The sequence below is a fragment of the Lampetra fluviatilis genome, chromosome 5 (assembly GCF_964198595.1).
Source record: "Lampetra fluviatilis chromosome 5, kcLamFluv1.1, whole genome shotgun sequence".
NCBI lineage: Eukaryota > Metazoa > Chordata > Hyperoartia > Petromyzontiformes > Petromyzontidae > Lampetra > Lampetra fluviatilis.
In genome coordinates this window covers 7,023,623-7,042,888 of record NC_136279.1, presented here as the reverse complement: position 1 = coordinate 7,042,888, position 19,266 = coordinate 7,023,623, and the positions used below count along the sequence as shown (strand labels likewise).

General features: G+C 43.5%; 1 protein-coding gene across 2 annotated transcripts in view; it reads right to left on the bottom strand.

The window, feature by feature from the left end:
- Positions 1-19,266, bottom strand: part of TSC2 (TSC complex subunit 2) — a 61,989-nt gene that overhangs the window by 26,505 nt on the left and 16,218 nt on the right. Inside the window, exons 16-26 of one of the 2 annotated variants that reach the window (XM_078856598.1) lie at positions 18,997-19,113; positions 18,534-18,656; positions 16,571-16,677; positions 15,412-15,553; positions 14,467-14,589; positions 13,733-13,867; positions 12,000-12,189; positions 9,548-9,641; positions 7,813-7,915; positions 7,511-7,680; positions 1,663-1,794 (exon numbers count right to left, since the gene is read on the bottom strand). In XM_078856598.1, coding sequence (XP_078712724.1) covers positions 1,663-1,794; positions 7,511-7,680; positions 7,813-7,915; positions 9,548-9,641; positions 12,000-12,189; positions 13,733-13,867; positions 14,467-14,589; positions 15,412-15,553; positions 16,571-16,677; positions 18,534-18,656; positions 18,997-19,113 — 1,436 coding nt within the window. The remainder of the gene's footprint in view (positions 1-1,662; positions 1,795-7,510; positions 7,681-7,812; positions 7,916-9,547; positions 9,642-11,999; positions 12,190-13,732; positions 13,868-14,466; positions 14,590-15,411; positions 15,554-16,570; positions 16,678-18,533; positions 18,657-18,996; positions 19,114-19,266) is intronic. The other variant, XM_078856599.1, reaches the window with a different exon arrangement.

The window sequence follows — 19,266 nt, the reverse complement described above, 5'->3', positions numbered from 1 at the left end:
GTCCTCGGCAAAAACATGCGTCGCTCGCGGGTGCGAGAGTTCACTTACCAGAGCAGGGATCGTCCGAGGTGCTGTCCCCTCTGGCTGTAACGTCCCCCGGCCATCCATAACCATTAACTTACCTGCTTATTGATGCAGGGTATCCCAACCACAATGTCTCCTGCCTGTTTCTTGTCCCATCACTCTACTGCACTTTCATTTGACCGTCGCTCCGGCAACCAAGGCTTCCTATCAAAACTCCGGATCAACCTCACGAGATTTTAAGGCTGCTGCGCTTTCTTTGCTGCAGTTTACACCATCTGGAAAGCTCTTTCACTCAGGCCTTCTGCACTGCCCAGATCCCTCCCTTGTTCAAGTCCAAGAACCAGACGCTCCTCTGCCTACAAGTGTTAATAAGTGTATATAGTGTCATGTGCACTTAAAGCACGATAAATTACCTCCTGGACTTGAATAATTCTACACTAATTTCTCAGTTCGATAAAGGAAAAACTCATCTTCAAACTATAAATGGGCACGTCTTTTTCTCTTTGTACTGCATCATGGGATGCGGTCACATTTCACTGCATTAGAAATTCAAATCATATCCTAACAGGTGATGTTTTGGCCACAGCTGTGTGGCACGGTGCTCACTTAGCACATAGCTCTACAGCTATTGTATTCTACGAACATCCATCGAAAGACATAACGCACGCACATTTTTTGGAGCAAGTGCTGAAATTTGCCATGAGCACTGCCCTTTTAAGGCGCGGAAGTTGTACACAAAACAAATTAACTATAAGTGCACAAAATATTTCAGTGGAGAAATATTGCAAAGCAATCGCAACTGGAAATGAGATTAGTGGCGAAAATGATTTGATGCTAGTTTGCTGGAGTTGCACGAATTGTTTTATGAGAGGAAAGGAAACAAATTCTAGCAGAGGTGAAAAGGGTAATTCTCAGGCAAGCGTGGTAGCAATATTACTCAGTGCGAATACAATGCTTGTTTTTTTTTAAATTTGAGAAGCACTCTGGAATTTTGTTCATATCTTCATAACAGTAGACGTGTTTAGAAATACCGAGTAGGCAGATTTGTAGCCCGATTTTGGGTTTGCTATTCTTGTTCGATTGTTTAAAATATATATATATATAAATGGCATGTTTCTAACCATATTTTATATTAATTACATTTTTAAAAGCTATATATTTCATAAAATTATAATCTTCATCATAGACATAATAACCCAACTTAATTAGCTTTGCACAACTTGCAATACATTATAATGTGGCGAAATAACCTGGCCAAGCCGAAACGCCAACGTGTGCATTATATCAACAAAACCCAATTTACTTTCTATTAGGTTCGAGAAGAAAATAACAAATGGACCTGCCTCGATAAAATAAGTCATTTTACAGCTCAGTTCACGTGTCCAAAAAACGAAATCCCAAGCGACCTCAAAAAAACCACTGCTGGTGCAAAACACTAGGAGCAAAAAACGCAACGTTTTGGTTGACGAGGTTTTCGTACGCTCCCCCGCCTTCCGCCGCCAGGAGGTTCACGCTTAAAACGGCAATCCCATTCGATCATTAAATGTCCTTCGGGCAGCTTGGCCGTGTGACACTGGACTTAGAAATGTCGGCGACAGAGTTGGACTCCTGCCTCTAGTGGACGTTTTTAGTCGCTACCTGCGGTGGACTTGATCTGACACGCTGATGCTTCGCGACCTGAACGACGCTGCCAGAGGGAGCTCGCGAATGTCTTTAATCGGTGACGAGCTACCCAAGCCTGGCTGCCTGCTTGGCCGCGCAGAACGCAGACTAAATGGCCGTGACGCGTTTTCGTAGGTGGAGGAGGAAGGTGTGGTGTTACGCACAAGGCACAAATGGGGGAAAAGGTCCGGGAAGGAGGGGAGGGAGGGTGGGGGGGAAGCAGAAGCATAGCGGTGTAAACATTCAAGGACAAAACAGCAAAGACAAATCAGAGCAAAATTAATTTTAAATGAAAATCGAGCGGCACATTTAAAACACGGTTACCGAAGTCTTTAAACACCGATGTCTTGAATTCGCTCAATAATATCTAGGCCTTAGATTGGCTACAAGGCATCTCCCTGTTATGTGTGGATGGTTTAATTGGAGAGAAAGATAATTACTTTTCAATGAATTGCTACCATGCGCATGTGTACCTAAATATGCACAGACCCACAACAACATCTCTAAACCGCCGTCGTTAACACTGCCTGATAAAAAGGGTGCAGTGGGCCAAGTTTCACAAATGGTCATTTATCTTTGTTCTGGAGGGATGAAATTTAGAAGAATAAAAAAAACTAATTTAAAACCAACATAACAGCGGTACCAGCAGAATGCTCTAACACCTGAGCCACTGCGCTACCTTCAGATTGCTATACATTGTTTAGATGGTACGTTTTACTTGAAGGTGAATTTTTTATAAATCTTTTGGCACAGGCCTGGAGAGCTTTGAATAATATCAATACGGGGGATTCCTGAGCATTGGGGACTCGAATGAGTTTCATATTCATAAGAGCCCATCAGTTAGTCATGCAGTTACAGACACCCAAGAATATATACAGTACTAGAAGCAAGAAAACCACAGCAAAGACACGTGTCTCCTGAAATTATTATTTTACACATTGCTATGTTATTCATTCATCTCAGTAAAGAGGAGCAAACGTTAAATATTTTTTTTACATTTGTAGAAGCAAAAAAATAAACCTTTATTTTTGTCTTTTGTAGCTTTAAAATTAAAAGCAATATATAGTGGTGCACTTTAAACATAAGCAATAACCCAATCTTGCCTTTTTGTGCATTCTCCACTCTAGGGAAATCTCTCGTTAAAGATGAACAACACAAGGCACACGGGGAGACTCATGACACATCCAAATCTGAATAGCAGTGACATGAGACATCGGCTTTAAAGAAAACTAAAAGATTTAAAAAACGCACAAGTAAAATACAATAAGACGACTGCACAAGAGCACGTAAACCAAAAAATAACTCAAAGTCAAGGTCAGGAGTCAATCGCAGCAAATGCTACAGATGCCACCACACTGCCATCTCTTCCTTCCTTCTGCAAGACCGCACAGCTATAGAACAGTTAACACCTGACCCCCAAAATTCGCTTACGGTCTCATTGCCATCATATGAGCGCTACGGCGGTGAGATGTTAACTACCTCGTCTGGTATACAGGAGGTCGTGGGTTCGATCCCGACCCCGATGCCTGTATATTTGGAGTTTTGGCCGGGTCCTCCGCTTTTTCACCTCATCATTTAAAAACATGCGTTTAGAGTATTTGGTTACAATACATTTCCACATATGCCACTTCATTGAGCGATCATTTGTGGCCAGGTCGCTTCGGAAAAGTATATAGCTCAATGGGCTTTACCTGGTTAAATAAAATAGTTAGTCATATGACTTTACATCTTCTAATTGGGTCAGATTTCTGGTTGTCAAATGTATCTCAAAATCCTGCCCCCCCCCCCTTCTATTCTGCACGTGTACCCTCATCCCTTACAAAATACTTTGCCCGATTAAATCCACAATATTTTCCCGCCACATTCTACTCCAAACTTCCAAGCTGTTTATACAAAGCTTAATCTCGGCACAAGTGCATCTGATCTTGCCATTCAGAACTCGGCCATGTGCAGCTGTTTGTTAACTTTTTTTTATCGTTGAAATCAGGTTTAGTGTGTACAGTAACCAGGTCTCTACTGAAAATGGCCATTCTTTGCCCAATGGGTTTTACTTGTGAAGAAATAAATCAATCCAATCAATATTCAAAAGGTAAGCATCTTATTTTTTTGTTGCTTGCTAAAGTCTAAATGAGAGTTGTAAATTAGGTATTTAACAGCTTTCAGGACAGGTGGTGACGGGCTAGGTCTGCTTTCATTAGAAGCCTTCTGGAAACACATTTGGCTTGTGGCATCAATTTTACACCAATTTTACAGAGTACAAATAAAACTACTCATTTCACCGACGGTGTGCAGGTTATAGCAGCAGGAACGTATATTTCATGACCACAGAAGGGTAAACGTGTGAAGAACTAAGGTCGGCAAAATATTTCCAGTATGTGCAAGGTTTTTTTTGGCAACTGGTAATGTGAAAATCATATGGGTCAGGTCTTACCAAATGCAACATTTCATAAGTGCAATGGTCACTTATGCAGAAATAATGGAAGTTTAATAACATTGAATTTTTGGGAGAGCACAGTACCAATAATAATTGAACCTTAAAACAAGCTCCACGTTGAACAATTATCAATGGGGGGCAAATAACTCTTGTTGTTAGTCATGAGTCAGGAGCCGAAGTTGCACTTGGTGGCAGGGATCAGCGTCTCCATTAAAACAACCAATGCGGATTGTTTAACCCCATGAAGTGGTGGTACTCAAAGTTAGACCCTGGGAGGGACTATCGGTCGACTGAACTCTCAATCAGGGATTTTAATGAATGAAGCGCTTCACTACGACGCAATCTCTGCTGGAAAACAATCGTAGAATTACATGCATTTTTATGATGACTGTTTTCACCATGTCTGCTTACCACAGTGTAACCTAGCAGCAAACCCACAAAAACCTGTATTATGGATGATATTGGTTGCGAAAGCCTACGTGTTAAACGTAATTTAGCACATCCACGTGGCTTCCAAAGAAATACATAATCTAGAGCTCCCAAGGCAATGGAGAAGGTAACGGTTTTGGGAGTGCAGCACGTGTGTTATTGCCCCAAATGCACTCCACTGGAAAAACATCAACCTGCACTAACAAATGTGTCAATGACAACTTTGCTTGCTCAACACAGCCTGATGTGTGCATGAGTGACCTACAATGAAATCTTGACTTAAAGTTTCCGTGACTGCAGGAATTCATATTATTTGGGTCTTTCGGTAAAGTCACGTAGATAGGTTCAAAGAAAATAGCAATAACAAAAAACTACGACGTTTCAATCTAAACGTTTCCATCGAAACGTCGTAGTTTTTTTTGTTATTTTGTTATTTTCTTTGAACCTATCTACGTGACTTTACCGAAAGACCCAAAGAATATGACCTACAATTGCCACGGATAACAAAACCTCTCAACATTCATCAACAACACCGTGGCCTTAAATGGGAGACATATTTCTATATATAACAGGTGCTGATGTTGTTTCGGGCAATGATCCTTTCTTGCAACACAATACAATCGCCACAGTGGCCAAAACCTGAAAAACGCGTAAAGCCACCAGGGGTTGGCGAATAACGAGTCCGGTGTTCTCTGACAGCGGAAAACCCAACGCACCAATGTCGTTTTGCAACAAACAAAAAAATCCTGTTTAATTCTTTACTTTGTAAATTGATAACAGTTAGGTTTCAGCCACTTCATGGCGGCATGCGCCGGTGACATTCAAGTGAAGGGTAGCATTGTTATGTGCTCATTGGGGCCAAGAAGTCAGGCATAAACCCACAGATGAGAGAAGAGCCGAGTCAACGAATCGTAGCCACTGCCCCGAACAGTCCGGAAAGCAGCGATGTAACAAACATGTCTGGCGATGACACGAATGTCGAAACAATACTTCTTCAGTGACATTACAATGGGTGATTTGGACTCATTGCTGGGTCAATACGAATGCAAGTAATTTTTGGAGCAGTAATTTTTTTATGCTATTTAAAAATGTGAATGTTTAATTGTCATCGATCCTTAATGTTTTAAAATTACTATTTGGGGAGCATTGGTATAAGTGGTGAACACACTGCACTGTGAACCAAGTCACCGGATTTCAATTCACGGTGCAGTGGTGAGTGACACAGAACCTTTCTTGCCAGTATCAAAGGAAAAGAATAGGTACTCTTTGGTTCTTTTGGTAAAGTCACGTAGGTATAAAATAAATTAAATCACGACGTTTCGGGTGCAATACAAGCATCCGTCATCAGGTGAAACAAACCACAGCAAGAAAACAATTGCTGATGTGGGCAAAAAGGCTGCTGTAACAAGACACTATATAGGTTTTACCTTTTATGGCAATAAAACAGGTGTTAAGATGTTCAAACACCAAACAGAATCCGTTTGCGTGGAATCAGATCTACATTAACCAAGCATACTTGTGGTGAATATGCAAACAAAACATGCTCTGGTAATATATACATTGTCTTTGAAACTGATTGGTCGACACCAGAGACAGCACGCACAAGGTTTCTGTTTGGTGTTTTAACATCGTAACACCTGTTTCATTGTCAGAAAGGGTCAAACCTATTCTAATACTAGTGGCGAGTGATATCTGCACCAGGATCCTGGGTCCCTCTGTCACCAAACCACACTGACCCAGCTTGGTGAAGTATGCTCAAGCATCCCCATGGCTGACACAGCATAGAGGAGGCCCTCATCCAGCAGCGGATTGATGCAAGGGCTTCACGACTAGTACTACATACCTGGGTACACTTTTGCATAAAGTTTAGTATGCTTGGGCAAACAACTCAAGTCATGAATTCATATAATAACCTTTTTCATCACTCCTTGCCTCCGACTTAAGAGCTTATCCCATCAATCAGAGGCTTTGGCTCGGTACTCGTGACTTGTGCATCAACATTATCCTTTGTGGCGATGCCGCCAACACACTTCTTCCATCTCATCTCTCCACTATCAATCCCTCCTGCTGACAGATGCAGCCAGCACTGTCACTTTGCACCCCTCCCCCCCAACCCTTATTTATTCTAAATTGTGCCACCGGTGTCACAAGACGAATATTCCATTCAGAAACCTCACAGGGCAGCACACCCACGTGTCAGAACGGCCAGAGAAGATTTATTTCACAGGACCTCTCACGAAAAGCTTTCAATTGGAACTTTTAAAATGGAAGGCAAATACTGCACTGGTTAAAAAAGGCACCATCTCCCACCAGTTAAACCAACACTACCTGAGAAACAGTGACTTGAATGGCCAATTCACCACTGGATTGAACTCCGTTTAATTTTGGCAATGACAACCACCTTTAAATGCTTATTTTGTAATGAGCCAGCATCAGCCGATCATTTGCATGGGGTTTCACCTTTCCAAAATACAATCAGGAATGAAACTGCATTGCATGGGTAAACCCAAACCTCATTAGGCTTTGCAATACTAATGACTTGCATAAGCTATGTAAAGCAGTATAAACGCACGCTGCCCTATAGGTGGTGGTTTAATAATGATATAATCACACTTTCATCTGGTGGTCACTTTTTTTCCCTTCGAAAAGGTCACAAGCCATGCAATACTCATCAGGAAAACCTTAGCTCCCCAACTTCTTCCAGTCAGAATGAGTCTTTACCTCGGACCACACGATCAAAACTTCTGAAGTATTATGGATTCGAAGCCAAGTGTCTATTTTAAAAGACAACCCACAATTCCTCAGAGCGGTCCAATACTACAATGAACGAAATCATGGATACAACTTGCGTTGACGCTACATGGCCACCTGCATCTCAAATATCACCACTACCGTTAACCTCGTCGCTCCCCCGGAAACATCGAATGGAATGCAGGAGAGGGTGCTGGGAGCTGGACACACCTGCGCGTGGGCTTGTCGCTCAGGCTCGTACTGCGTGCGCGGAAGTTGCTCTGGTCGGCGTTCTGCTGAGCAGTCTCCTGAGCACTCTGCTGAGCGCTCTGCTGGGCGCTCTGCTGGGCGCTCCTCAGGTGCTGCTCATCAAACGGCAGCAGCGCGTTGGAGCGCAGGCCCTGTACCACAGGAGGTACATGGATTAAAAATTATTAAACCTTGCCTTTGAACCGAACACTCGGAAAAGACCTGAAAATCGTCAGACAATAAGCTGGAGGGGTGGTGCGCTGTGTGTGCACGCGAGACCGTACCTTAGTGATGTACTGCACAAAGTCCTTTCTGAATGGAAGGCGGCAACGGATGAACCACATGGCAATCACATGGTGCGCCAGTGACACAACGTACTGGGTGAACCTGCAGTAACACAAGATTCGTTGATGCGGTTGTTTTTGCAATTGTCGTCATTTTAAAGACATGTAGCAATTACAACAGTGAGTAATCCATTTTCCCATGTGCAGTGGCTTGATCATCCAAGCCTGGTTACCAAATTCCTGCATAAAACAATGATATATACTATTTAAAACAATTAGCTATATTACAGCCATAAGAATTGCAACATTATGGTCTTACTTCTATGCAATGAACACTCTTTTGAGGGCATGAGGATAGGCCATCTAGCAGGTGGATGGGAGGTCTATTGAAGGGACTAAACGCGAAAAAGACCTGAAAATAAAACCATCTCTGAACAAGAAATTTTATTTGATCGCAGTTTCAGCCGAGTCAATAGGCTACACACGTACATGTGGGTAGTACGTGAAGAGTAAAAACATGGCATGAGTCTCATCCAACTAAAACTTCACCATATCCACCAGGGCGGTGGCGCCAAAAATCGCATGGAGATTTGAAAGAATCCCAGGTGTTCGCCAACAGTGCAAATGTTCCGAATGATTTTTTTTGCAATGCCAATGAAAACCACTCATAAGTTTGATTTAAAAATAAATATAAAAAGGAGTATGTAGTCAATAATTCTCCCCTCATCTTCCGGGGCCACGCCCTGACGTGGTGCGACACAGCACTGCTCGCTTGTCACCGAATTACACAAAACTAATAACAAAAATTGAAATAACTGCAAATTAGAAACCGTGGATAGATTCTATTTTCTCTTCACGTTATTTCCATTGAAACGTGGAGGTGATACGTGCAAAGTCCGTGACAGAAACACATTAAATAAAAATCATGAAAACTACAATTTCCAAATCAAATTATGTACTGTTGCGATAAAGGTAATTGGTCACAATTTAACCTGCCTTTATCTGCAAATGCTGTTTTCTAAAATAATCCCATAACAATCTACAATTTAATTTACTTAACAACGAGTCCAGTCAAAGAATGTTGAAATAAGAATTGGGGGCAGCTCTTATCTCCATCGGCAGCCCTGTACCACAGGAGGAAATTCCATATTTCAAATTGTGCCAGCAAGAATTTCCCACGGGAGCTCCACAGACGTCTCTCAGGTGGTACGAATCTTATCGACAATGGGGGGGGCAATGAGCGATGGGATAAGTAGACACCCAACCAAGATTTACACACAACTTTCTGTGTGTCAAGGTGTGAAAACGAGTTGAGCACAAAATCGGAGATGAAGAATCATGTTTAAGAGATGGAGAATCCATTTTGAACGCCGCAGTATCCCATGTTCAGGAATGATCCGTGGAATCAGATATTCACAGCGCTACTGCCGAGATGTCTTTAATGGACCCTTTAGCCACACGAGAGGGGCAAGCCCTTTCCCACCCACCCTAAGAGACTTTTTTTTTTTAAATCACACGGTCAAAGTGCAACACCAAATTAGATTTTTTTTTGTGTGTGTGTGCAGTCATTGGTGTCCAGGCTGAAACCATCAAATCGATTTAAAAAGACAGATGGTTGAAACCTGGATTTGACCAAGATTTCAGCAGCGCAAGTTCAGCATCTCTGACCGCCGACCGACCCGAGCATTCATTTTTAATAAAACACAAGCATTGGTATTGTGGGAAACGGGCTCACTTGAAGGAGTTGGTATATGGGAGGGAGATGGCAAACACGCTGATGTACTGCTCTGCCACGAAGTTTGTGTAGAGGTGAGGCAGGCGGACCAAAACTGTTGAGAAGATGCGCAAGCATGAAAAATTCCAGATTACGTTAAAACATCAAAATCTAAAGAGATTTAATATAGCGGGAAGTGCGGAGCAAGTCTGTAATGCAGCACTTCGGGAGGTGCGTTGCAGACTGTGCAAAGTAGCATGTGCCCGAAACTCCCAACCTCGGGTTATGAAGTGGCCAGATAAGAGCCAAGCAAGTGGGTTGCGGTTCTATTTATATCGCATTTTGGATGTCAACACCTCATATGCGTGGGCTTCACCAGTTCATCCTCCCGCATGGCAAATAACTGGCCAAACGCCCAAGCACTCCTGAAAAATGACTCCCAAATCAGCGAGGCTTCGCTGGATAAATAATGTATCACCATTTTGAAAATCTAGCGTGTAAATATATACTCCAGGGTTGAAAATAAGATGTTTTTGGCATGGGAGTTACGTAGTTAAAGGAAACTGTAGAAAACTCTGTCCGAAAACCATAATGAGGTCAATGATAGCATTCATTTAACCCCGTAAATTTTACAAATTTTCACAAGTGGTCCAAGATGCAGTGGAGAATGCTGAATATTAACTCATTACACATCACCATAAAAGACGATATCTGCATGAGATAATTCCAGGTATCATTAAAATAAATGGCTTAATTATAAAAATATATATAAAGACCACCGTCTTTGTAAATTGGAAAAACTGTTTGAAAATAGGCATCTATATATGTGGTCATTAAAAGTAAAGTGAAATCTGCAGTCTTGTATAAACTGGAGAACATCTTTTTTAATTGGGAGCAAAAAACTATTACATCTCAAGTTGAAAGCATGGAATTCTTGGCTGAAAACACTTCACAACCACTACCATCAATACTTATCATTACCATTATGCATGTGAAGCGAGTCCAACTGTGTTGCAGACGTTGTTCTTTAGAGGCAACACTTTTATTGTAACATCAACCCGCTAACAAAGGGGTAACTGCCCCTTCACCAGATACAGCCTAGGGTGGTGGCCACCCAGCTAACTACGCTATACGTAGGAGTTACAGCTACGAAGGGTCGGGCCCTCACTCAGGTGCCGACCACGTGTTGAAGCCTCGTAGGACGTAGAGCTTCCAGCTTGTAGACGTAGAGCTTCAGCTTGTAGAATGCAGCGACCCCGGTCCCTCTCAGGGACCCACCTTATATCCTCCTGAGTCGAGGCCGCTCCGACCTTGGCCCCGCCCGCCTTCTCGAGCCTTCTAGCTCCCTCCCGATCCCTCTCGAGAGCTCTCCCCAGACACGTGATCGCCCCCTAGCCCCCCCCCCCCACCTGGGGCCCTCTCTGTGGACACTCCGGATCACGTGCCTACGGGGTCAACCAGAGTGCCATGGCCCGGGACAACCCTGCCGCCCCTGGGCTGACACTCTCCCACTCCCCCTTGTATGAGCCCGCACCACACGCTATGTGTGGTGCCCGCGCAATCCCAGCACACACAAAGCCCCACTAGGGCTGGTACTACACGCGCCTACAGGGTGTACGCGATGACGGTGCATCGTGCACCATGGCCCTCTCGGGCCGGCACCACACAGTGACATCGGGGATGTCACTACACGTTTACCCAGGAGAACCTCACCAAGTCTCATGGCTTTCTCAGCGAGGGTCCAGTGAGGTTTTTCGAAGTCAGGCCAATCGTTACATTGTCGCAAGCCATGAGTAATTTGCGGGTAATCTTTAAAATTTGGCAAAATTTGTACCATGACACTGACGCACAATGGCCTTACTCTGGCGAATTATGCCACGGTATCTTAAAACATACAAAAGCAGACGGCACATATCTCTACAGTTAATACAAGCGCAGTATAAAAATCGGGGACAGCCACTGGAGTGAACCCACAAACTTCAACCCGAGAAAGTGCTACCACTTGGCCACGTCATATCAATATAATAATAGGTTTTACCCTTTCTGGCAATAAAACCGGTGTCAAGATGTTAAAACACCAAACAGAATCCTTATTCAAGGAATGCTGTCTGCATTAACCACATGTACTTGTGGTGAACATGCAAACAAAAAACACGCTCTGATAATATATGCATTGTCTTTGAAACGGAGTGGTCCCATATCATGCCAGAAAGGGTAAAATCTATTGTTATATTTTAATACTGGCAAGAAAAGTCACATCACGTCATCAATATCGGTTTTTAACAAGATATCGGTTTGGCAATGACCCTTTTTCAGATAACGCAGAAAGGAGATAATTGCATTACAATTTCTACAAACCACTGCTCTCCCCTCACCCTGGCAATCATTTAGCTCTTGACACTCAATTGTAAATGTGCATCTTTATCACACAGCCACCAACAAGCGGCAGATGCAGCCGAGACGCCCAACTCACATGACAGGAACTCGAGCACGGAGGATGCCATGCCCACAGTGGCGGAGATGTGCGTGAGCTTGAGCAGGATGGAAGGCAGCATCTTGAACATGATGTCACTCATCTCGAGCACGCACATGGTCAGCGCCATGACGCACTGCTTCGCACAGCGCGAGATCAGCCCCGCATCCAGACACTGCACCAGCTCCCTCTGCAGACAGCGGCACAGGCAAGCCACAGTGAGCAGCCGAAACAGCAGGTACATGGACAACAGCAGGCGGCAGACGCAGCCTACAGCAGTTGCAGCGGGCAGCCAGGTTTGAGCAACAGAACAGCACTGACAAATCTGTGAATATACATGGGGCAGACACTTGGTCTATCATTCTGGTACGTACATAATTCAACGCTTAATTTTAGGCGTCTAGGTGTAACAGAAGCAATGCAGCTTTCACCAGGGGGCAATTTTAGGGCTCACATAATTACAGGTATTGCCTATACAGGCATGGGTGGCTATTCACATTCCACTTGTAGAAATAGCACTGCCCCAATATCAGTTTAATAGTGGATATGTCCAAATGAGAATGATATTGATGACTTCGTCTGGAACCACCCTCACCCCAGCCATCTCTGCCATCAATTCCCAGCCTCTGCTCAAGTCCAGACCTCAAGGCCTTCCTCTTTTCCCATGACTATGACCGACTGCCTCTATATAATGAAATAAAAACGGCCACCGTTTCTGTGCAGTGTCTTGGGATGCAATTCCATTCAAAGTCTATACATATATTTGAACATAATTCATCATTTTATCAATGACTCCACGGTCGGTTGCTTCTTAAATGTTAATGCCCAATTATCACGTGCGATCCATGAAACGAGCGTTGGAAATCATGTGTAACGTGGCATTTCACAAGCTGAAATATAACAATCAATCATTTTATGCCCCACGTTTCAGTTAATTATGTGCCGGTTACACGTCTATTTAAAACATCGACTAAAAATAAGGCAATTAAAATGTTCAAGAGGCCTTTATGGCAGCAACAAAACACTTCTTAAAGCTTTCATCAAATGAGTGTGCAAATATGGACGTAAGGCACTGGAGATTTTAAATTCACATCACATGCCTGTTAATATTACCATCAGGGTGACACTCATCTTTGTTAGTGGCTGAGCCAGAAGCCAATATTCCACATTCCTATAGCACTATGGCAGGAACAATCGTGTCCCAATAACAACCAATATTCATATCCTGTGAAATGGTCCAAGTTGACCAGGACACAAGACCAACCGCATGCTTGAGTCACGCACCCTGCCACAACACCTTGCTGGTGTTGACGAGAATGCCATCAGCATTTTATACCAAAACCTATTCTAAAACATTGAAACATTGAATCCCTGCAGTCACGAAAGCTTTAAATCGAAATCTATTCTAAAACACTTTCCCTGAACGAGGAGAATCGAGGACAGGGCAGCGCATGTAGGCTGACAACTATTTAGAGTAATACTACACTCAAAAGGTGATTTAGAGACTAATGCATGACCATAACGTCAGTCCTGTGTTAAGCAACAGTGATAAAAAAACCAGGTCTGGTTTCACCTTCAAGGTGAAAGCTCCTGAACGTGAACATACCCACATCATTACACCGGCTCCAGCAGCTGCCGCGAGCAGGTTCATCTGTAGTGGCCGTTCTCACTTGCATTGTTTACTCCAGTTATCGTGCTTTCACGCTACTGCTGCGGATCAGGGTGGTGGTCACCTGTCTTGCGGTGTCCAGCAGGCTGTGGTAGGATGTGAGCGCGTTGAGGATGGGGAAGATGACCATCTGGAGGTCGGTGCATGAGAATACATCCCCGGCGACGATGTTGGACTCCTTGATCTTTTTACTGCTCACCTGCGCAACCCAAAAACGCCCGGCTTTATGCATGCAGCACAATGCACATGCGTACAGCCTCCTTTTGTCAATCCACTGCTGGATGAGGGTCGCAGTGCTCATCTGACCACACGTCACAACGATGGCAAGTGTGGGATAAAGGTGAGCAGCGTAGGCGTGGGAGCATAGTAGTACTGTATAACTATGGATTTTTCTATTCTGCCCACAATGTAGCACCCATTCACCATGTTTGGCCCCGAACAGGATGCAAGTAAAAATAAAAAATCCATATTATTATGGCGCTCTGGGTTGGTGGATCAAAGAATAATGTGCGCATGATACTCCCCGCACAGGGCTATATGGCAGCCTGTGACGCAGCAGAGTGAATCGTTTGTAGCCATAGCGAAGCCAATTATTTTAGTGTTAACCCCCTTGTCTCACTTTAGCCAGGTAGGTTCCTCCCAAGGTGTACACTCAATAATTGGCCACTTATAAGTGAAGCACTCGTAAAAAGCGAGTTGTAAGGCTTAATTGGAGGTATTGCTGGATACAATTTGTAAACTATCAATAATATTATTATTTGGATAGCAAAATGTATCATTGCCCCAGCTAGCACTTGCCATTTTGCAAAGGCAATTGCAGAGGGTATCCACAGAGCACTGGGAGCTCATGATGAGGATCTTGTTCTGCAGCAGGGACGGGATCTTGCTCAGAACAAACCGCAGCACTTTCCATTCCTCCTCCTGCAGATCGACACAGGGTAGAAACGCTCCACGTCGCCGCAAAACAGTTTGGCACACCACAGTTTGGCCATCAAGGCAAGCACTTGTCAATTTTTTTTTATTTTAGGCCTAATCTTATTCTAGTCGATGACAAGCCTTTGAATGTTCATCAAATCTTAGTCTGTGCATAAAAGTATTAGCTCCGCCAATTAGTGGTTATATTTTGATTTACATATATAGCCAATTACTATATTTGTCCTTCCTCAGTACACTGCAGTTTCAAATAACGTCAGTAAATTACCCGAATCTTCCGTCGGACTAGTCGATTTCATCGACATCATCGGTCGTGGTTTCGTATTTGGTGGGCCGTCGTAGTAATCTCTCGGGCTTGACCATTTTTAAATCCTTTATATTAAGTTCGCTTGCTTGCTTACGACCGTGCAAATCTTTCGGTCGTTTTTTAACCCACTTCCCGTGATCCAATCGAGCTGACATTTTCCACACAGACTCGTTGTGCGTGACAATTAATGTTCGTGAAAATTTTTTTCCAAAATTTTACACTTTTTAGGACAAAAATATTATATTTAATTACCAATTGCTTAATGGTGCAATGCAATCATCTGACCCATAGGTGGCAGCCATCTCAAGCCAGAGGACGAGAGGACTCTAGCCGCCACGCATATAAAGGATTTATAGTGAAAAACTTTGTTTTTTAGGGTTATACTTGTTACCGACTCAAGTCAGTCATTGTTGACTTATTATAAAAAAAACTAATATTTTTGCATGTAAACTTTCATCAAAATTAAAAATGGACGCAGAGAGCTCGAGCGGGCCCAGCTGTACCTGCTGGATGCACTGCAGCAGGGTGCTGAACGTGCGGCAGAAGGGCAGGTGGCCGAAGCGGAAGGGAAGACTCTGCTGGTGCAAGGCAATGGGACTGTCCGACGGCACGGAAGCCGCGTCGCTGGTTCGCTTCTCCACGTCACTGAGCACACAAAGACAAATATCCCCGTGTAGCCTTAAAAGACTGTTGGGGCAAGTGCTGTTCAGCGTGCACCCTATTAAGGCTGGCATGGCAAACGAGGCGGTGGGTGGAAAACACCACACCTATCCGCCTTTGTCTCCTGAGTGGTGATGTTTACACACCACACCAGGTACTCATTTGAGGCAGAGTCGAACTTGAGTGGTCGGGTTTGTAACGCAGTGTGCTAACTGCTACATTACCGCTCCCCACCGAGCACACACACACAACACGCGCACGCTTTCACTTTCCAGGCGGTTCATGTTAAACCTGTGAGCAGCACCCATAAATAAATGGGCCACTCTTAAAAAAGGCAGGTAATGTAGGACGTTTTTATTTGAAAAAACTAGGTCTTTGGAACACGTGTATATCGAGTACACTTTAATACTTAAATAATCCACAATTGTGGCATTCTTCTACGAGTGTCTAGAATATATAAACTTTAATAACTATTTGCAGGCTTGAGTAAATATATTTTTGGCCCATGCTTCAATGTTAGGATGCTTCAATGCTGATTTCTTCCCCTCCCCCACTCCCTCGTAATCCAAACCCTTCACCCCCCCCCTACTCAATGTGTTCAACACCGTTACCAATTAATCTTGTACCCCCCCCTACTGGCCACTCACGGTTTTAATTACAGCACTAACAAATGCCTGGGGCAGATGTTTGAACAATTCGGATTAATCATGCACTCTTTAATGCATTTAACCTTGGCATAAAAAAAAATTACCGATCCAGGCCAACGTGGCAGTTGAAAATTAATTTTGCATAAGAAAAATCCCGATACAAGCCTTCCAGCTTGATGGCAGCGCGCCGCCATCACGGGTTTAAATGTCCCCTCCACGCGATACGTTTTGTACACTGAACATCCAAAAAGACATACATCCATAACTACAGAATAACACTCAATTAATATTATTTTGGCTGCGTCCGCTTTGAAATAAACGCACCGCCAAGACGTGCGACAGGAGGCGCGCGCACCTGGTGTCGCAGAGGCAGTAGACGCTGAAGCGGAGCTCACCGCGCTTGTCCACAAATCCCATGTGAGCAGTCGAGTCCGCCCGCAAGGAGAGCAAGAAATCAAAAATCTGCAGAGAGTGTAGGACATGGGTTATAGGAGACTCCAGGTTACCAAACTAGATTCGAAGCTTTCGTGACTGTAGGGATTACTCTTTGGTTCTTTCATTAAAGTCACGTAGAAAATAAAATAATAATAGAATACGACGTTTCGGTTGCAACACAAGCAACCATCATCAGGTAAGAATGAATGATAAAACACAGACACGGGAACAGCACAGGCAGACACACATGCAGAGACACACACAAAGACACACCGAGTGTGACACACACCAAGGAAGCACAGTCACGATAACAACATAGGCAGACAACCACTCAAGTAATTTTTAAAGTTGTCGTCGACCACGGGTAGACGGCGCTGTGACCTGATCGTCCCAAGTAGGGAGATGTCGAGACACGCGCCCACCCCCCCCCCCCATAGCCTCGCATGCTTTTGGCCATCTGCATCAAAACGCACTTGCTGGTCACCGTCTGGGATTTATAAACCATTCCTGCAGCACTTAAGGAGGAAATGTTCTGTAAAGCTTACAAAGAATAAACATAGTGCCTTGGTGATAGCTTTTGCACGATAAGTATGCTGTGAACACTGAATGAACCATTACTCCTCATTACACACAAGACGATGAATCCCCCGGCAGCAATTTGATGAACTGTAATAACTTTAGTTTGAATGCAATTAAATGTTGCCATATTTACATTGTCAACAGTTCTAGATATCTACTCATTAGGCTATCATTTAGTTCCAACAATAGAAGGTATATTGTTCAAAACTAATCCTTTGCACAGGTTTTGCTCAGCATATTAGTTTTAAAATAAAGCCTGGCATATGGTGAGATTTCCGATCTTTAGAAGTTTAGTTCCCTTGGTAATCAAATTTGGTTAATCTTTCGGTGCACAGTGATGTGGCTATGAAGTGGATGGCAATGTTCATCTTCTGGAGAAGAAAAATAAATAAATTGGTCCACGTCAATGTACACTTGTAATTTTCATCGTTACGCTTTGGGAACTAAAAGTTAATTTTCAAAAAACACCTGCCAAATTTAAACTTGTAAAGGTCTCAGAACTTTAGTTCCACGAGTCCATGTTGTTAATGTTTACCATTTATCCGATTAGGTGCAAGATTGCAGATTTAATAAATACATTAAAGTTTCAATAGAAAAGATTGGGGCTGGTGTAGAACAGATACATTTCTGAAGAAAATTAAGAACATGAATAAAATGCTTCCCTATTATATTCATGAATCATTAAATTACCCAAACGACTACTATTAGCCAACCAGAGTTGGCGAATCCCTGCAAATAATATTTATAGGTCGGACCGGCGGCTCATACAGGCACCATGTGCTCCAGTGCACAATGGCCAGCAATATTCCATCATCTGCGAGTATTTGGGTGTTATCCTCTTGAGATCTATTGGTTCTCTCTGGGTAACCAGGGCTTCCCCTCCCACACCAAAGCTCCAATTACCCAATTCCAAAACGCGACTACCCTAAGAGTCTTGAAGCACAAGGAGCGATTGCTGGGTAAACACAAGTGAAATGAATAATATTTTTGTATTGCATTTACAGGAATACTTTGTGTATACATAAGCACAATTACTTGGAATTACATATTTAAAATTGTGGCATGCAGAAACTCGTGATTAAGGCCTCCCCCCCATGCCATTACGGTCATGGCGGTTGTTTGACCATACTTCACCACACCTATCAGTGCAGTTTAGTGAAGTAAATATCACCCACCACGGATGCAAATCCAATTTAGATTGTCGGGTTCTAGTACAGTGTGTTTACCACTTGTCTTCCCGGTATAAATGTAACGATAAGATCCCATTGTGGTGAAAACTGCATTACCAAATTATTTGTACAGACCTGAATTCTAATAGCATTAGCCACATCCATGTTGTAGCCCATCCTGTAGTGTTTCTGGAGGTGCGCTATCAGAATCTCATACACTTGAACAGCATGGTTGGCTGGCAACAAAAACATCTTGCTCTGAAACGAGAAACAAAGGAGAAAGCAGCTTTTATGCATCAGAAACTCCCACCCAACGACGTTAGCCTTTGAAATAGAGCAGAGGTAAGTGTGTCAGTAAGATACGTTGCTAACCATCACGTGACTATAGTTGGAGGATCCTTTTTTCATAAGGTTAAGCCGGGAAGGAACGATTCACCCACCTCAATGCATTTAACAACTGCAATTCAGGGACTGTCGCAATTCGATTAAATATAAAAACAGACTACTACTATTATCTCGCACCTCCGATGAGCACGGTTATGACGTACGGCGCGAAAGAAGCTCAACATACGTACACGTTCACGAGCACACCACAAACCTGCAGGATTTCTAAAAGTCCAAACACCGCAGTCTTGATATCGTCATAAGGCGATTCCATAAGCTCCTCCTCCACGGCCTCAGAGGCCGTGTGCTCCACCATCTCTCGACTGCTTATCTGTGGCACAACGGGTAAAAAACGCAGTCACACACATCCACATTTACTAATGCGTTCATGGTAAAATGGAGCCGTTGTACAACATGGTGTGATGTACCCCACGCAGATTAGAAGCACGGGCAAATCTCATATTTGCACAATGCCTATTTTTCG